The 19,624-nt window shown below is 32.3% G+C and overlaps 2 protein-coding genes across 6 annotated transcripts in view; one reads left to right on the top strand and one right to left on the bottom strand.

The window, feature by feature from the left end:
- SUPT3H (SPT3 homolog, SAGA and STAGA complex component) overlaps window positions 1-19,624 on the bottom strand; it is a 385,930-nt gene that overhangs the window by 329,898 nt on the left and 36,408 nt on the right. The gene's annotated exons all lie outside the window — the stretch shown is intronic.
- RUNX2 (RUNX family transcription factor 2) overlaps window positions 5,386-19,624 on the top strand; it is a 206,134-nt gene continuing 191,895 nt past the window's right edge. For both annotated transcript variants that reach the window (XM_074348839.1, XM_074348840.1), the window contains exons 1-2: window positions 5,386-5,543; window positions 5,744-5,867. In XM_074348839.1, coding sequence (XP_074204940.1) covers window positions 5,406-5,543; window positions 5,744-5,867 — 262 coding nt within the window. In that variant the 5' untranslated portion in view covers window positions 5,386-5,405. The remainder of the gene's footprint in view (window positions 5,544-5,743; window positions 5,868-19,624) is intronic.

Raw genomic sequence — 19,624 nt, forward strand, 5'->3', positions numbered from 1 at the left:
AACAATTAAGCAAATCATCCTTAATAGAGATACAGACAGACACTATATTAATGTTTCAATGAGAAGATGACAAATACTGTGGCAGGTCTGAAACAGTGACAATTTATATACCAGAATACTAAGAAGAAATCCTTCAAAAGTACCATAACTTAATGGTCTTTCCTATTCTTTATCTAATACAATTTCTATACATTCTTCATCAATTCAAAAACTATTATGTTACCTTACTTAAATCTTTAAAAAACCTACTGTATAAAACCTCAAAATTCATCTAAGTTACTAAGGTACTAAATTCATCAAAATTACTAAACTCTGACAGTTAAGAGCACAGAAGATTAAGATTTATAAACAGAAACCCCAAAATATATTAAAACCTGGTTTTTTTTTTAAGAAGAGCTCCTCATCTTTTTCACCCACATTATAAAAGCAGTTTACATTTTGCTTTAGACTAACCTCCCTACAGTAAAGCAGACTGAACAGGTAAGCTATAAGTAGGTTAAGATAAATAAAAAGAAAGAACAAGAAAAACAATTACTTTGAAAAGAAAAATGCCTCAGTGAACAATTCAAGTCCCATCTGAAACCTGGCAATAAAAAACAACTTTAAACAGAATGTAAGGAAATATACCTGGCTGGGTAAAAAGTTTAAAAAACAGTGGTGACTGTATCATCATTTAACTTATTTTTCCAACTAGATGACAATGTCCTCGAACCCTATTGAACACTGCAACAATTCAACTGAAAAAGAAAAAGGGTGCCTTTTCCAGGAAAGTGAATATCCAAAAAGTTCTCATTACAAGAGTTTCCCCTCCAAGCGAGTCCCACAGCACAAAGGCTCCAATGTACTATGATGCCCCACCGTTTCATGTACTATATTCTCTAAGTACAAAGGTTCCAAAAAGATTAGTTTCACTTTTCCCTAGATATATTTAGCACATTAACTAGTATAGTTGGGATATTATTTTTCTTTGGTTTTGTCAGTAGCATGTTTGATATAAATTTTATTAAGTGGTAGTATATGTAACATTGCATTGTGGGTAGTAGTTTCCTGCTTTACCCTAGCCACATCCTCAGCTGTCACATGAGCATGTTTCCCATATTTTCAGCAAGTTCTCGCCTTTTTTTCTTCTTAGAAAAATGACAGCAATAGAAGACGAATTGTTCTAATAATTATAAGAAACATGAATTATTTATACAGTTACATTAAACAAATATGGGTCACTGTGTACTTCAAAAACAGAGGGGGAAGAAAAGTAATCCTCATAATTAAAGTGGTAAAGTCATGTGAATCAACGTGTTAAAGTAAATTAACACAGGGGAAGGAATTAAAAACTGTTAAAGGAAAATCTCTAATCAGATGCCAATACCATCTAACAAATGAGATGTACTATATCAAGATATAACAATGATTTGTCTTGAATGTTAGAAGTTTCAAACTTGCCAGGTGTTCATTAGTGAAGATTCATGCCAATGTCCTCTACTAGACCCTTCAGAATCTACTCTGAGATTTTATAGAAATGTCAAAACAAGAGAAAGAGAAACCAAAAAAGCCTGTAGGACAGAGGGAAGAAAGGAGGGAGAAGGCGGTGGGGGCGGTGGGGGGTTGTGGAAGGAGACAGAGAACGGGAGAGGAAGGGAGACAGAAAAATTAAGTACTTTCTCTTTGGCACCCAACTTTCACATAATCTCACATTTAGACAGAGAGCTGCAATACTAACCAAATGAAGTTGTTCAAACAATCATGGATATGATAGTGCTTTGGGTTTTTGCATAATTTAAAGAAACAGAGAAAAAAATTCTCATTATAAAAAGTACCAAAAAATAATACCTTGTACACACATACAGCCACACATGTGTGCATGGATATATACCCCATTAAAATAAGGAAGTAGAATTAAATCTCTCATAACTATCATAATTTAAAATATTAATAAAACTATATATATTTTACTAATATAAAATTTTTCAAACCAATACAAGGCCCAATAAATGTTATATAAGCTTCAACAGCTATATATCAAATCCAAACATAACTGTCAAAAAAACTGTCACATACCAAGTTGAAATAATAAAATAAGAAAATTCCTTGCTAAAACCTCATAATCAGTGGGAATATTTTAAGCCAAAATAGGATTTCTATAATTTATAAAATTCCTACATCAAACCTATTTTGCTTCTACTGTTTTCAATTAAATGAAAAATAGAACAGCAGCAAATAGAAGTTTAAAATAATCAAAAACTAGAAATGGGTACAAGATTGATATTGATAAAACTGCTATATTAAAATACGATCATTATTTCAGAAAATAAAAAAATAATTCAAAAGGTAACAATGAAGATATATGCAGCATTTAAAACATTATAGTGTTATATAACAATATACAATATAAAAAGCTCAACTAATGTTGACAAATTTATTAAATACAAGGTACTGGGGAAGCAAGATAACTACTTTCTGAAATGTTTTCAAGTTCAAAGCTGTATTTCATTTCCGTGGCATTATAATACATCATTTATACAGCAGACCTAAACTCACTACTTATTTCAACATAGCAAATACTACCATATCCCCCCAAAGAACGAAGTTTTGAGGGTCTTTGAAAAATCAAAAAAACCCTGTGGTTTCCATTTGATTTTAAGCACAGTATAAATCAATAATCAAGAGCTTTATCTGCAGTGACTCTGAGTCAGTCTCTCTTCATCACATGTGGGTAAGCTATTTCTAATGAGACAAACTGTCGATTATCAAATGTGTACCAGTTATCGCTGTTGTTTCTAAATGTTTACCACAAAGTACTATTTGCTCCAAAGAGGAGAGATTTTCAATTTAGGGGAAAAAAAAATGTGCATATATATACATATATATATATATATATGTATATATATGCCCACACACACATGGATACATGTATGTATGTGTTTGTGTGTGCGTATATATAATGAATATACAAACTTTAAAGCACATGACCTCACTACCTTTCTCCTGCCAGAATTTGATGGGCCTCACACAAAACAGAAAGGGCATATTCAACAATATCTGTTAAACTCTTAAGCAATCAGAGGGATCACTCTGCCCCCAAAATTATGTGCAGGAAGGTTACCTACAAAAAGAGAACAAGTAGATAAGAGACACATACATGTTAAAAATTATTCAAATACATATAAAGTTAATTTGTAGGGCCTAGATACACTTAATTAAAAAAATTTTAAGGGAGAAAATAGAAAGGTTTGGGTTTTAAGATGTCGGGGAATCCTAATGCAGAAACCAAAAACTTATTCTGAAAGAAGAAAAGCATTTGCTTGCCATACTACAGCAGCTAAACGTTTTTTCAGTTGCCTGATTCTGCTGCTATTGTATGTGCATATGGAACTATGTTTGAAAATTCCACAAATTATATAGACAAAGCCCTCCTTTAACTTACTTTAGATATTAGAGATATAGATCATACCGTACACCTTATTTATGAAAGAATAAATGAATAACTTTTCTCTCTCTTGCATGAATAACTGCATATTAAATGAAGCTTTTACTTTTCAACGTAAAACTTGTTTACATACACAATGAGGCATGATAAATCTATATTTAAAATAAAACACCAAAATGTATTTCTGGTTTTTTAATCACTGAAAGTTTATTATGGCAAAGTTGAAGACATTTGAATAATAAAGGATTAAAGTCATTCCCATGTCCTCCCAGTGTATTTTGGGCAAATTATTTTTTGGTAAAGAGACTTATGAACATGTTAGTACATTTATCTCTATTGTATGTAAACCAAAAGTAGATAATGAACTGTGCTAGGATGTCCGCACAAAGGGATATTTTGGCTCTAACATCGTCCTTACTATTTCCCGGCCCTTACCACACTATACACCCCAAATAATGCTTTGTAATTCACTGTCTCCGCCCACCTTCCAAGTCATTTACTTCGTGCCACTCCTGGTTACTATCACGCTAGGAAGAAGTCAAACATGCAAATTCAGAGTGGCATGGATAAATGGCCAAAAAATGCCTAGAAAATTGGTCTGTTCAGCTTTATAATTTTTGTTGAAAAATACCCCATCGCTCTCAACTGATGAAAACAGGAAGCTCTATTCATAAATATGAAATTCTCTGCCTATGATATATAATCATCCTAATAAGAAAATGAGTTCTATACATACATGTCCAAAGGGGCAAAAAAGGAGATAGTTCCCCAAAGATGTTTCCAATTTTCTTCTGAATCAGAATTAGCAAATCAAGACTAACATACTCTGTGTGCATTATTCCTTACTACACACAGCATTTTGTAATTTATTTCAAAGCTTCTATTATAAACAAAAAAATACAGCTTCTGTTAACCCGCTCCATTCTGAGCTTATAAAAATAAGTAACATTGAATAATCTAAGTTACAACATAAGAATTTCACTTCATATTTGTGGAAGATTTGCTATCAAAGGCTCTGTTAAAGTTAATATCCAAATAAACTTTTTAAAGGATTATACAAAATGAATATACTTCCTTGAAAATTAAAAATTATTACAAGCATTAAGAAAACTAAGATTTAGCCAGTAAACTACACTACAACTCTTGCTATTCGTTTTTATAAGATACTCAAACTAGCCATGAGATAAAGGTAAACATAACACAAAAGATACAAATTACATTTAATCTTTATTGTAGGAGCCGGCCTTCAATATCGATCAGACATAAACTAGACAGACATGATTGAATATTTGTAAAAGAATCCCCAGACTAACACTTTCATGACAGCCAATTACAGTCAAGCCCAGCAAACAGTTTGCAACCAGACCTTTAAAAAGGTAAACTTTTTTTTTTTTACAATGAGTTACAGATTCACAAGTTTAAGAAGACAAGGAAAAGAAAAACAGAAGGACTCCAATCACCCAGCAAATAGGAAGCAGACCCCAGAATGTGATACAATCCAAGGATGTAAATTACTGTAAATCATCACTGTTGTTCAGAATTTCACACCGCCTCTTGAGCCAATTTTGCTCACGTCTCCACAGACAAACTCATGGACTAAGTAAGAGGAGGCGGCACAAAAAAAGTAGGAGTTGAGGGGGACAGAAAGGACAGCCCACAACTGCAGAGTTCTGCTCCACAAATGCTGAACCTTACAGGAGTTTGGGCTCCTTCAGCATTTGTATTCCATCCAAATCCTCATGAGTCACAAAAATTAAAAAGCTATATCCTTCTGGATGCCAGGAAGGGCCTTACCACAAGCCTTTTGTCAGAGAGAGAGAGAGAGAAAGACAGACCAAGAGCAGGGGGAAAGCCACAGTGGTAGGCAGTCCCACTGTACTGTGAGCACCGTGAGGTCACTAACCACATGACTCTGTCTCTCCAGTAATAGTGCTTGCAAAAAAAAGGAGTTTTAAAGCTTTTGCTTTTTTGGATTGTGTGAATGCTTCATTCGCCTCACAAACAACCACAGAACCACAAGTGCGGTGCAAACTTTCTCCAGGAGGACAGCAAGAAGTCTCTGGTTTTTAAATGGTTAATCTCCGCAGGTCACTACCAGCCACCGAGACCAACAGAGTCAGTGAGTGCTCTCTAACCACAGTCTATGCAGTAATAGTAGGTCCTTCAAATATTTGCTCATTCTCTTTTTGTTTTGTTTCCTTGCTTTTCACATGTTACCAGCTACATGATTTCTTGACAGAAAAAAATAAATATGAAGTCTATGTACTGAAGGCATACTGTAAAACTAAAACAAGGTTTGGGTATGGTTTGTATTTTCAGTTTAAGGCTGCAAGCAGAATTTACAACAGAGGGTACAAGTTCTATCTGAAAAAAAAAGGAGGGACTATGGCATCAAACAGCCTCTTCAGCACAGTGACACCATGTCAGCAAAACTTCTTTTGGGGTAAGTGTTATCATATTTTAAAATCGTATAAGAGATGAACCTGTTAAACATAAAGGTATGTTTCTCGGATAAACTGCTAGCTTTTCCGGATTACATTATACTAAAGAGCAGAATAATGCTATTTTGTTGCACTAAAAGTTGAAAAATGAAATTGCTGTACAAATCTGCATTTGGCATCTGTAACTTATCTACTTCTCGGACTAATGACTTGAAATAGAAAAAAATTAAAGTATCTCACATTAGTCTAAAGGCTTTCCAGGGTTATAGAAATGAAGTAGTTGAAACAGTAAAGGCAAGTTTAATCTTCTCATTAACCCTCACTGAAATAAAATTAGACACTAAGTTAATCAAAGTATCGTGAAGTATTCATGCCGGCAGCTCCCAATATTTGAGCAAACTATAAAAAGGAAGCAATTTTACAAAATAACAGACCACAGAATTATCTCGACATTATACTCTACCGTATGAAATAGAGAAATAAACCTGCAGTATAACTAACATTTTAACTAGCTCAGCTAAAAGAAATCTATTTATAATTTTAAACTGCATTATAAGATATCTGTATAAGTTTGTTTCTAAACATCTTTCCATAATCAAAGCATATATTCAACCGCAGTAAAATTATGATAAGGAGGTAATAGCCATTTTTAAAAGATTTTCTAGTTGCCCAGGATATCCAGGATATTAAAAAGCTCACAGAAGTCTTTAAAAACTGACATGCAATTATAATTTTCTACATAATTTTTATTTGCATTTACACACTATTATCCATATGGAGAAGTTGGTATGAACACATAGCAAACACTGAAACCTCTAGGATTCTTTTAATCATATTCTTGGACCTACCAAAATGAGTATCGTTTAGTCTCATAAAAAATAAAACTCTAAGGATACTCTGCATGATTTAAAAGAGCCATACCAATTAAATCATGCTGGACTTTAAAAGAAAACAGGCATAATATAGTCCTTTAGTATTTAATTTCAATTCAGTGTTGATGCACAAAAGTAAACTACTTCAACATTCATCAGCTAACATGGTATTATAGTAAAATATCTAAACACTTACAAGATTTTCTTTATGATGTCCAACATGCTCCAACTACAAGGCAAGTTTATAAAATTTTCTTTTTATCCTTTAAAATAAACCCTTTTGCTGTGTATACCTGTATTAACTTTGCTTTATAACTTACAACTAACAATTGGAGTTTCCTTTACTCCTCCTACTTCACACATTTTAACTGGCTGCCAGAGGATCAGTCTGACTTTCGGTCAAAGAGAAATAATTAAACCTGAAGGAGAAAAAAGGTTTCTCTTAAAAGGGTGAGGAAATGTACTTTGTATTTTACCCCAAAAAATGTAAAACTGCTGTAGTGACTCTCTCAATAGCTCTAAGTGGGCCCCCTCAGTTCTAACACATACAGTATAATAATCACAGATTATTTTTTTTACTTTAATGGTAGGTAATAAGCATTACTGTAAAAATTTCTGCATTAAGGAAGCAGAACATATATACAACTAGACTGCATTACAGCTTATATTATAATTATAGCTGATACATGGGAACTTCTGCTGTTACCACCCGAGATGAGGAAAAAAAATGGTTAAAACTATTGTTCAATGGAGGCATAACTTGAAACAGGCATCTCAAGCAGTTAAGTTACTCTTCACAGAATTACTCCATTTTAAAAGAAAAATAGATTTTTAAACCAGACTGAGAATAACACAAGTTTCAAGGACTACTTCAGCATTCAATGTAGTTATTAACATAGTCATGTTAAAATGTTCTTTATCCTATGAGGGAGTCTTTTATTTCTGTGACATCCTTAATAACTACTTCTACAGTAAAATTTTCAGAACTTGACCAAGTTTCAAATAAGACAGACTAGTGAATTAAAGATCATCTTCTATCACATGTCATATTTTTTAGATATCATAACTAATTCTTCCTCTTCTGAAAAGTAGCATTTATCCTTTCCCACTTTTAAATAGTATTGGAGAGCCTGGGTAGAGAACCTAAGATGAACCCACCACACCGGGCTAATTACAGGTGGGTGGTGGACATCATGTATACGTTATCATCACACTGCAAGCATTTCCCCATTCTGTAAGCTATCTGAAGGCTGAAACCTCACTTCAGGCTTTAAATCCTTACATAATGACTATCAAAACAACCTCATGAAATGGCAGAAGTATGTGCTCTGATTTTGTCAAGTAGTTTTAAAAGTTCAGGCTCTTCCTAGGTGAGGGACAAAGCATACACTGACCAACTGACTTACCTCAAAATAATAAGTGAAAAGTGTGGGGGGGGGGTGCGTGTGTCTGTATGTGTGTGACAGAGAGACAGTGAGACAAAGAGGAGAGAAAGTGTTTCAGTGTTCTTGCTTTCTCAGCATACTATTTATCTTGAATTAAACAAGAATTTTCAATCTGCTCTACTCAAAATCTGTCCATTATTTATCATAAATAGTCTGTTAAAATGAACTCATGTAGTACCTTAACATTAAGAACTTATTTATGAAAATATATCAGCTGACAGACTGAATTTTTACATAAAACCTTTGTAAGTGACCATAGTGCCTGACTGAACATGAAATGTGAACACTGATTTCCAAAATAATAGTTGTTGTCATAGTAGTGATAATAATTTTATAGTTTCAAGATTTAATAGTGACAAAGTGCCAGAACTTGCTTCTAAAATAAGAGACTTGAATTCCAAACCCAGGGAGACGATTTAAAAAGTCATGAACATACACAGAGGACCACGCCTACATATATTAAAAGCTAACAATGTTAATGCAGTTCCCGAAGATTCATATTATAGGTTATTATAAATTATAATAATTATAAATTATAATAATCCTAATTTTACATGAAAAATTGGTAGATTTCACTTGTAAACATTAAAATATTTTAAAATGTAAAAGATTTCAAAGAAATCACAGAAAAATACTTTTAGTCTGTAGGAACCTCCTCATAGTCTCTAAATCACAAGAAAGGCATGAAATACTCCTGGTTACATTATATTTTAGTTATTTTAAAAAGAAGAAAAATTAATCTATTCAATTACACCCTTCAAACTAATCACTGATAGTCTGACTTGTTTAAATCAGTCATGCTGAAGTTAAATTCAGTAAGATAGAAATGTTCCAGTTTATTAAAAGAACACTGAAATATTTGATGGTTAAATAAACTGCAGAGGGGGGAAAAAACTAACTCACTGAAGGCACTAAGATTTTATCAAACACACAGAATTAATCTTTATTGAATAGAACCATTCACAAATCAAAACTCACTGTACTTCAATACTTTCAAGCAGCGCTAATCAATTACAAACCTTTTCTAGTGCTTCAAAACTCATGTGCTTTCAATTTTATACACTGGTGGTCCTCAAGTGCAGTATTGGGGCTGAGTTAAGACATTCTGTATCACAACTTTTTTTTTTCAACAAATATTCATCTAGAGGGCTTTTTTTTTTTCCCTCTCAAGAGCTGCTCACATGAAAACTGTGGTAATATTTTTATACTGTACTTCTTTGTTGAAGCAAAAGGTTAGGGGTTACCTAAATACCTCAACTGTATATACAAAAAAAGGAAAAGGTAAGTATTCATATAAAAAAATCCAATGGGACTGGATTATTTATTTTTGCATTTCCTATGATTAATGATGCACCCATGCATACTTGAAAGCTGATGGCAAAATAAGGTAACATCTCAAATTCCTCTCCAAAGCATACAAATACCAACCTTCCATGCTGTTCTAACCCTTGTTCCAGGATACTAAAATGTGACAACTCTAAGTCAACAGTGACATCATGGAAAAGCTCCTCAAAAGCATTGAGATTACAAATGCAATTACCTAGTAAAAGTCTTCAGAGGTATTTTTACATTAAAGGGTTCAATGGAACAGTCTACCTCTACAGTGCCTCTCTTTAAAAATAATACACATATGGTCAAATAGACAAATAGCTTCAATATGAAAAAAATCTTTCCAGCAAACAATAAAATTATAAATGTGACAAAGCATAGCTATTTTTTCTAGTCAACTGCCATGAGACATTAAATGAAGGCTAGCAAAATCAATGCTAATGTAGGCAGATTTCCTATCAGGTTACTCACACGCACTATTTTTCCTCTTATAACAATGAATTCAACTGAAGATAAAATTTTATCCAAAAAAAAAAAAGAAAAAAACATGACCTGTATCTCACATAATAAGGCTCACAATAAACTCCAGACTTGTTCTTTTCTAAAGAGTAAAATATTCTATCAGTCTAAAATATATGGAAATTCTTCATGAAATCAGAAATGTTTAATGTTTTAAAACAAATTTTTAGAGAGGGAAGTCTCACATGATGAAAATATACACCTTAATACAATCCATTGCTGTTTCAAGGTTTATGGAATTTAGTGGATATGTATTTTGATTAATGTGTCACAATTTTGAAAAATAATGGGGAAATTCTATACCGTATTCAAAGGGAGTTTCCTTACAATTTTAACCACAGTTGGCCACAAGCTTTTGTCCATTCAACAACAAGCACACATAAAACAATCCATACATTCTCACATAACTTATTAAAGACGTGAATAGCAATTGAAATTAAGTGCTCATTTATTACATTATATACAATACCTTCATCTTATGTTGTATTCTTAGGAATTTCTCCCTTTTATATTATATACTAAGGACACAGGACTCAAGTTTGGAAGAGTATTGAATGTAAGCAACACCATATTAAACATTTCAGATGTTTACTGTTGTTGAACGGGCTCCTTCTATTAATAAATAAAAACCTCATAATTTATCATGCTGTATAAAACAATTCCCAAATAAAATGAGCTGTAGAATTAAGAGTTATACATGAGCATTTAATACTTGCAGTGGAAAAAAAATTCATTACTCGTAAGTCTCCTATAAATACCCTATATTCTTATTAATAGTCATAAAGCTAACATCCAATATATAGTCTAGGGCTAAAAAGCATATCAAGTGTGATTTTGGCTCTAATTAAATGATTTTCAATTTTTAAATCCAACTGCCCACAAAACAAGGAATTCTGCTCCACGCAGACATACATTAAGTGAATGTAATTTTTAATAATATTTAAGATTTTTAAAATTATTATATTGATGTCAGAAAATTGACCAAGTGACATTATTCTCAGACATGTATTTAAGATTACGGTGGCAATCAGTTTAAAGACTGTTATCTGCACTACTTCTACTGCCGTCCCTAAAGAAATTATACACAAGAGTTACATTAAAGAAGTGACAGTGACAAGGATAGGCAAGTGACAAGGTATCTCCATCCTATGCAAGGCAAATAATTTTTACTACAAAATTAAGTAAATTAATTTTATTTTACTTTTCACTTTTTACATCAATTATGTCTACTGAAATCATTATGCCATCAACTATAAAAATACATTTACATAAAATGCTTAGTTAAAAACTCAAAAATGTGAAAATTCCTTGAAAATTATATGAAATGTAAGTGTGCCAAACCTTTGTTTATATTCCTTATTATCAGATAATCCTTTTAGTCAGATGTCTAACAACTAAGTCCATTTTATGGTTCAGTAAAAGTAAAAACAAACAAAAAAGGAAATAAAGGAATAACGCTAGCCAAATCACAATAACACTTATCAGTAAGGTTTTAAAACATGTAAATACATTGTATTTCTTTAGAAAAATTAGAATAACGATGTTGCAGTATTTCACAGAACTTTATATGGACATAGACACATTTTTATACAGAAGCTAAATATCTGTCACATTTATACAACTTCAATTTCTTTCATTTACCAAAATTTTAATATGTAGTATATGAATTTCCCTATATACATGAATCCATACTCACACACGCACACATACATACACATTAAAGAACTGGGGATAATAATTGTAAACCAGGAAAAAAACAATTGTAAATTATTTAACTGAGGTATTGTTTGCAGTTATTTTGGAAAGATAAGCAATTACTATTTGCATGTATACTAACAGAGAAATGCTAATCCATAAAATCAATAACAGATTAGGCATCTATTGGGAAATACAAGATAAAGATAACCAAAAACTAAACTCGTAAACACAAGGATGTTATTTTCCAGTTATAAATTTAAATAAATTATTATAGTTCACAAGGGAAAATATGAATGTAATTAATTTGCTAACAGATCTCTATTTAAGGACAATACCTCACAGAACTCTGGCTTGGAGCTAAACAGGTATATTTCCTATGTACTTACTCATGGCCCATGTAACCTATGTAAACAATTTAAATTAGGCACTGTGATTTTTAATTTGGTTATTTTGTTTTGATAGTAATTATTATAATTAATTTTATTTTTAAATTTCTCTACTGAGCTTCCCAGTTTAAACTTCAAATTTCCAGGATAATCTTTTTAAGTACAAAGGTATTGTTACTTCTACCAAATGATTAAAAATTACTTAACTGGATCTAAACAAAGTGAATTCACTGTGAAGCTGAAAATTAAAATGGTGCTGAATTTTACAATTAATATTTTAACCCACTGGCTTTACCGTATTAGTGTAATTTGATCCTAGACACATGAGTATCCTTTGGATACAGGGTGCAGATTCCCTTTAATCAATAATAATTTTATTGTAAGATTTTTTTGTAAAGATAGCTCAAAGAAAGTTATTTTTTGAAGTGAATTCTCACTTTATTTCATAAACATCTATCAGATTACAGAAATCTGCCATGTTATACTACCACAGAAAGAAAATTTTACCCTAATAATCTACATTATATCAATTACTGTGTTTTTCCATAAAATGTTTAACTGTAAAAGTATGTAAGCATTTCATACTAAGGACCTTAGTATCCAATTCAAAAATACTAAGACATTATAAGAAGATACCTACAAGAAAACATCCATCAAGATGGTACTATACCAACATCAGGCAAGATAATTGGTTACAAAAGGTAATCTAGTAAGATTAATTTTTTCTCCCATGAAATTTGTAAAGCTTTTAGGTAATTCAGTTTTTTAACAAAATGCAGAAAAAAGCTGCTACTGCTCTTACAGAGTTCAACACAAAAATGAAAATATTTAAGAAGATAATCCATAAAACAGATACTACTTACAAAGACAGTGTACTACAGTACATTTGTAAAGGAATATAAACATGAAAGTCAGTGTAATCCAAAACGTTGATCATTAATCCAGCGTTCTCTCCAAAGCAGAAACTCCTCTTTTTCACATTATTAAAACTCCAGTGTTCACACAGAATTCTTTACATCCCCTCAGTTGTTAAAACTAAACACACACTGTATGTTCTCTCTCTCTCTCTGTTTTAGGAGGAAAACTTGTAACATTTTCAAAATTCTTTATCACTAGCATCCGTCTTATTTTAAAATGTTAATATCTTATTATCTAAGCTAGATAGAGACAACTGGTATTGTCAGTAGAACATCATTCTTGATTTGATAATAAAGATTTTAAAATACATTTCCCTTATAGTATGTAGAAGCATACTGCAGAATACTTTAGTGCACCAATAGGACCAAAGAAAACACACAAAGAAATTTTTTTTTTAATTATCATTCACAAGTATCCAGAAAGAAAACTGAACCATATGCTGATTATTAGGCTTATTTTTATTTTCATAAATATTCATATTCTTTTAATATAATGATAAATCAGAATATATCAATAGAGATTTAAATAATTTTTTTAAGAGAGCAAAATACTTGGCTTAAAATGCTAAATTATTTCATTAGTAAATGGTTAAACCATTCTATATATGTTTATAAGTGTAAAAACTTTTACTGAGACACATTCAAACAATTTTCTTAGCTATGAAATAAAATCTTGTGCTCTGACAAATAACAAAGTATTTTTGATAAAGTATGTACGAAGTTAATTATATAATACAAGTACAAAATGACAGGAAGAGATTTTCTAGAATGAAACTACATCAATATACATAACTCAAATTCTCCACCTTGATTTAAACCTTATTCAGCCAAATACACGGTCAATTCATTGCGTTTCCATGATCGAAAAACATCTAATATCCTGAATGCTGTTTTTTAAAGGAAACTTTAAGAAAAATCATCTTATTATGATAAGCTGACAGAAAGGTATTTTTTGAAAAGCAACTGTAGAAAGAGTGTGATCTGGAAACTTACATATGAACTTAAAACTTACACACTCAAACATATATGAACAAGAAAACAGCAAACAAATGCATAAAATAAAACTCTACCTAGCAATAATACCATACTAAGAAGCCAACCCTGAGCACAGGAGAAATACACATGCTTTTTAAAATAAATGTTCAAATGAAAGCTTGCCTTTTGAACTGCTCAAATGAACAGATAACAACCCAGTGACTACAGAGTTTTCTTCTAACCCGGCAAGACTAAAAAGAATCACATCTAATTCCTAATTTTGCAATTATAATGTGCAATATTTTCTTTACTTATAAGACTACCATTTATTCTCAACTGGCTGAGAAGGTTTGCCATTCATTTTTCCTGTACGTACCTCTTTCTTATCAATTATGGTGTATCTTCAGCATTCGGAGAAAAGAAAAAAAAAAGCTTCAAACTTTAACTGAGTTTTAAACACATCATTAAATCAATATACATAGGGCTACTCTAAAAATATTCATTTCTAGAAGGCCAGAAAATCTTACTTTTTTTAAGCTGATGCATCTACACATAGAAAGCAACTTTTAGTAAGTTCTTTTGCTACGCCATAATGATCTGCTCCAGAAACTCAAGGGTACCTAAAACAACGGGCTACCTGTTCTAGCCATGCTTAGGAATGTGTCCAAATCATTTTTATTGATTTAACCTTTATAGGAATGCTACATATCCTCAGAGCAAAACATTTTGAATGTATTTATAATATGATACACTTCTGAGAAACCATGAAAAAGAAAGCTAAAAACAAATCTAGATACTCCTCCACCCTTGGTTGTTATGGGTTTATTTTTGTTTACTTTAAACACTATCAACAGACCTAAATTTTAAATAATTCTGTTTAGGAAATCTTACTTAGGCACCACTGTAAGTAGAAATAAAAATTTATTTTGGAAAAAAAATGTGCATTTAAATAAATTTTACCTTTAAGAAATAAAATGCCTGACTTGACAATGATGTCACATCTACAAATTTTAACAGACTCTAAATACTCCTTTTATATTTTAGTTACACATTAATCATGGAACCTTACAAACATATCAAACTTAAAGAATTTAGTCCTTATTGAATAAACTAAGTTGCACCCTCGTTTACATTCGGATAGATTACACAGGAAGTCCTGTGTTGCCCATCTCTCCAGCTTTCTGTGAGTGGTACTCTGTGAATAGCTTCAGCAGCCAATGCCTGCATTCGTTATGTTTGCCAACTAATAATTCACAGTATGCTTCCTCACATTATGGTTCATCATTCGTTAACTTGAACCTCACCTCTAAAGAAGTTATACTTTCACTGCAAACTGTTCTCTTAAAAACGCAAACAAGTTTTGAGCATTTCCAGATGTAGCACTCAAAAAAAAAAAAAAAGAAAAGAAAAATCATAAGCAAATTCCCAAAGAATTTTAAAATTATTAATAAAAATGCGGTAAAACTGGAGTCACTACTTATTGCTTCAATGACCATCCCTAAGTTTAAGAGCTGAATGTACTATTCATTACATTAAGAAACTTATGACAGAGCACTAATGATTTCAGATAGCTGCCAGTAGATAAAACAACCAAGCACATTTCAGTGTAAGGCAAGATTCTACTGAAACTGGAATTTCTGAAAGTCTGACATTACTGAACATACAATTATAAAATCGTAAGGTTATCTTTTACAAATAGTTAACTTATTTTTTTTTCCTGGGAATATACATTTGGGTTCAGCTACATTATTTTCATTGTCGTTCTTTATATGAAACATCCAAGCATGCGTAAGATTATGCTAAACTAAAATTAAAAATAATTCTTATGCAGCCTACTTCTCTGGAGAGGGGCTGGGACTAGAATGAGGCCAGCAGGCAGGCACTAGGGTTCAGAATTTAAGGAGATCCTCACTCAGGCACCGCCCCCAGTGAGTGCCTCCTTAAACGCTGTGCCGGGGGCGCCCCGCCTGCCTCGCTTTAGGCCCAGGTCCTGCTCCGGAGACACATTAGTGTAAACCATTTCATGAGACAGATTCTCAGCAAGGTAGCATAAAGCAGAAATATGGTAATATAAGAATAACAAAATTAAAAATAAGTTTTTTTCCTTAACACATGATCAGATTTATATTTTTCTAAATCAAAGGAACCACTGCAACTTAATATAAATATTTTTTAAATGATCACTTTATATTATAATGAGTAGTCAGAATTCTGAGATGGCACAAATTTTCTTTAACAGAGACTTACACCGGCCATAAATATCTTCCAAAGTAAACTAAGTGGCCTTATACTTGACCATAAGGCTTAAAAAAAAAAAAGGACTGATCATGTTTCATTAAAGGGGTTCACAGCGTTACACACGAGCTGTTGTAGCCCACTGATCAGGAGAACACCAGAGGACTAGGTCCTGGGGAGGGGAGGGGAGGGGAGGGGAGGAGAGGGAGCCTTGGGAATTTTTTTAAGCAAAGCTCTCTAGGTAAATTAGCCAAGTTTGGGAGCCAATGAATAACCAACTTATAATAAACTTAAGACAGAAATAAGCTTAAGATAAGCTGTATATACTAATTATGTACTTAGAAACTATAAATTTCCAAATTTAGAAACTATAAATTTCCAAATTGTCTCCCTCCTAAACATTTGTAAGGCTTATTCACAAAAAAGAAAACACGAACATTGCAGTTTGTCACTTTCCTTCCCTGTCTTCAAGTAGAGATGTTAACCAATGATGACGTTTCCAACAAGTAACATTAATAAGGAAAATAAAGTCAGAAGCATTGGCAACTCACTGAGATGAATACAGCCCCCGAAACAATATTTTTATTTTTATTTTAGGTTTAAATAGCTATTCTAAGAATGTAATCTCAATCTATTCTAAAAACCTAATATTTTAAACTTTAAATTCATTTAAGTTCAAATTAACATATATTAAGAAAATACATGTGCCTAACACACCTTCATGATTTTTAGGGCATACCTTAATTAAAACTGTACTGTTTTTATGTTAGCTTTTCTTTCTTGACTGTTATTGTGCCAGATACTACACTAAACTCCTTATAAACATTATTTCCTTCAATTCTCATAACCCTCTTATATGAGATGGGTATTATAATTATCTACAGATAAGGAAACCGAAAATGAGGTAATAAAATCTGCCCACGGTCACACAGTTGAAGAACTGGGATTCAAACTCAAGCCTTCTCACTTTTAATTACTATCTTAATGTTATTCATAATCTTAATGAAGTTACTTCCTGGTCCCCAATTTCACCTGTAAAGGTGTTAGTTCTTAGAGACGTAAAGTTATTAAGTTGACAAATACAAAAGAGAATCTGTGAGTCTCCAAAGTCTCCCAAAGTATATCTTTAAGTAATACTGATCAATGAGAACCAAAAAGGTTAAGAAACAATAAAATTTAAGAGGATACCGAGGGATAAGATTTAGGTCAGGTTTGATCAGAAAATGAAAGTTCCAAGGAAATAAATAGTTCTTAACCAATTACTATAATCAATAATCTTATTTAATGCCCCTACCACACAGTGTATACTTCATATGATATGAAAATACCATTCTAGGAGTTAAAAATTAAGTTCTTAAATTGAACATAAGGAATTTATAATCTTCATTATTTATAAAATTAAAATAATAATAATTTCAATCATGGACTTTGGTGTCAGATCTGGAGTCAAATCCTTGTTCCTATAATTATCCATAATATTCCCTGTACCATGGTCCCATTGTCCTACCTAAAGAAGCATACTACATGCCCACACTTACGCTAAGTGACTGAGACAACTTTAATTTCTAATTTATATTTTCTATAGTCTTAATTTCAAATTTCTTAAATTCTTACTCAAAATCTTTGATGTTCTCAAAGATCTACTGACAAAGGTACATTTTTCTTTACCTACCAAAGAGATTACATACATGACTCTAGAAAGTAAATCTTTGATATGTAGTGTTCATCCCAATTTCATCCACAACCATTTCTCTCTTATTATTCAAAACAAAAATTCTTAGAGAAACCACAGAAGAGCTCTAGCTGCCTTTTTTTTTTTCCTGGCAGGAGGTAGGAATAAAGCTGTGAGATTACATTTCTCAATCTACATGGATCCACTGAGAAAAGATGCTCTGACCAGAAGCCACAGGTGATGATAGGCAGATGAGACATTTTTGCAAAGAATAAACATCTCTAAGAGAAAGCTATGTGAGCATCTATAAATGTCAACAGACTTCTCCAGTCATTCCACACCCATATTTAATATGATATGTGAAGTGTGAATGATCAAACCAACAACTTTAAAAAGCCTAAATAAGGCAGAATCACTTATTAGAATTAAATAAGCAAGTATAAAATCATAGACACTACATTTTAGAAAAGGAAACATGCAGACTGGTACTCTATCTGGCAGTGGAAGTAAGAAGTTAAAAAAATTGTTTTGATGAGAAATATAAAAGCTAAGCGGGTAATAGGGTAAAATATTTCACTGACTTTAAACTCCACAAGTCTTCACACTGATTTTATCAAAGTCACTGAAAACATGTGAGAAAAGGAAGACAAAGTTTCGAGTGCACCCAAAACAGTCAACCAAGGAAGCAGAGACTGAATTTAAGAATTATATACTGATTTAGGCATCATTAATCTAGAAGAAAAAAGTAAGCCTGGATGAGAAAAACATGGGCAAGTTAAGGAGATAATACAAAGAAAGTAGCAGAAGAATTTGGCAGCAGTTACTGGGAGAAGCAAGAGAATAAGGAAAATTAGACTGCAGCCTAGGAGAGAATGGTGTGGTTGCCAATGATTAAGAGAAAAATAGGAAAGGGTGAAATAGAGTTTTGTCACGTCATTATTAAATTTGTGCTTAGTGTGGAAAAAACAGGTGTACACAACACAATTTCAATCCTTTAAAAATTATACAGGGGTACCCATGTGTATTAGAGGAACTTAAAACAGTGACAATCATGTTTTGATAACAGTGTTATAAAAACTGTTTTGTTATACTTGCCAGTATTTTTCAACTAAAAAATGAATAAATATTCTAATTTTTAAAATTTAGGTGATAGAAGTTTTAATGTTTAAAAAGCTTATTTTTCCTGAACTCATATAACAGATCTGGTACTGGGAACTGCCTGGCTGTTTCTTTTTCCCTTATGCTCAAGTTTGAAGAAATAGAGCAAATTCCTACAATTAGAAACTTTTTTAATGTGTGAACATCAGTTTCACAAAAACCACAGAATCTCATGGAAACATGACAGACCCAGCAAGGGTTCTGGTGTCCTTTAGGTTTAAATCTTGTACACCAATTATAAAATTTTGAGCAAGCTACTTAAGCTCCCTGTGTCTCAATTTTTTCACCTGAAAAATATTACCACCTACCTTGAGAGTTTTCTGTGAAAAGTAAGATAACACATGTAAAGTACCCACACCCAACCAGAAGGAAAAAAATCACTGCAGCTATTGCTCAAAATCGACTTTCCAATTCTTAAATCCCTTAAAAGTCTCACTCCTCAGAGTGTGGTCCAGGGACCGGAAGCATTAGCATCACCTGAAAGCTTGCACAGAAATGCAGAACCTCAGGCCCCGCCCCAGACCTTCTGAATCAGAACCTGTATTTTCACAAG

This window comes from Camelus bactrianus, chromosome 20 (assembly GCF_048773025.1).
Source record: "Camelus bactrianus isolate YW-2024 breed Bactrian camel chromosome 20, ASM4877302v1, whole genome shotgun sequence".
Classification (NCBI taxonomy): Eukaryota; Metazoa; Chordata; class Mammalia; order Artiodactyla; family Camelidae; genus Camelus; species Camelus bactrianus.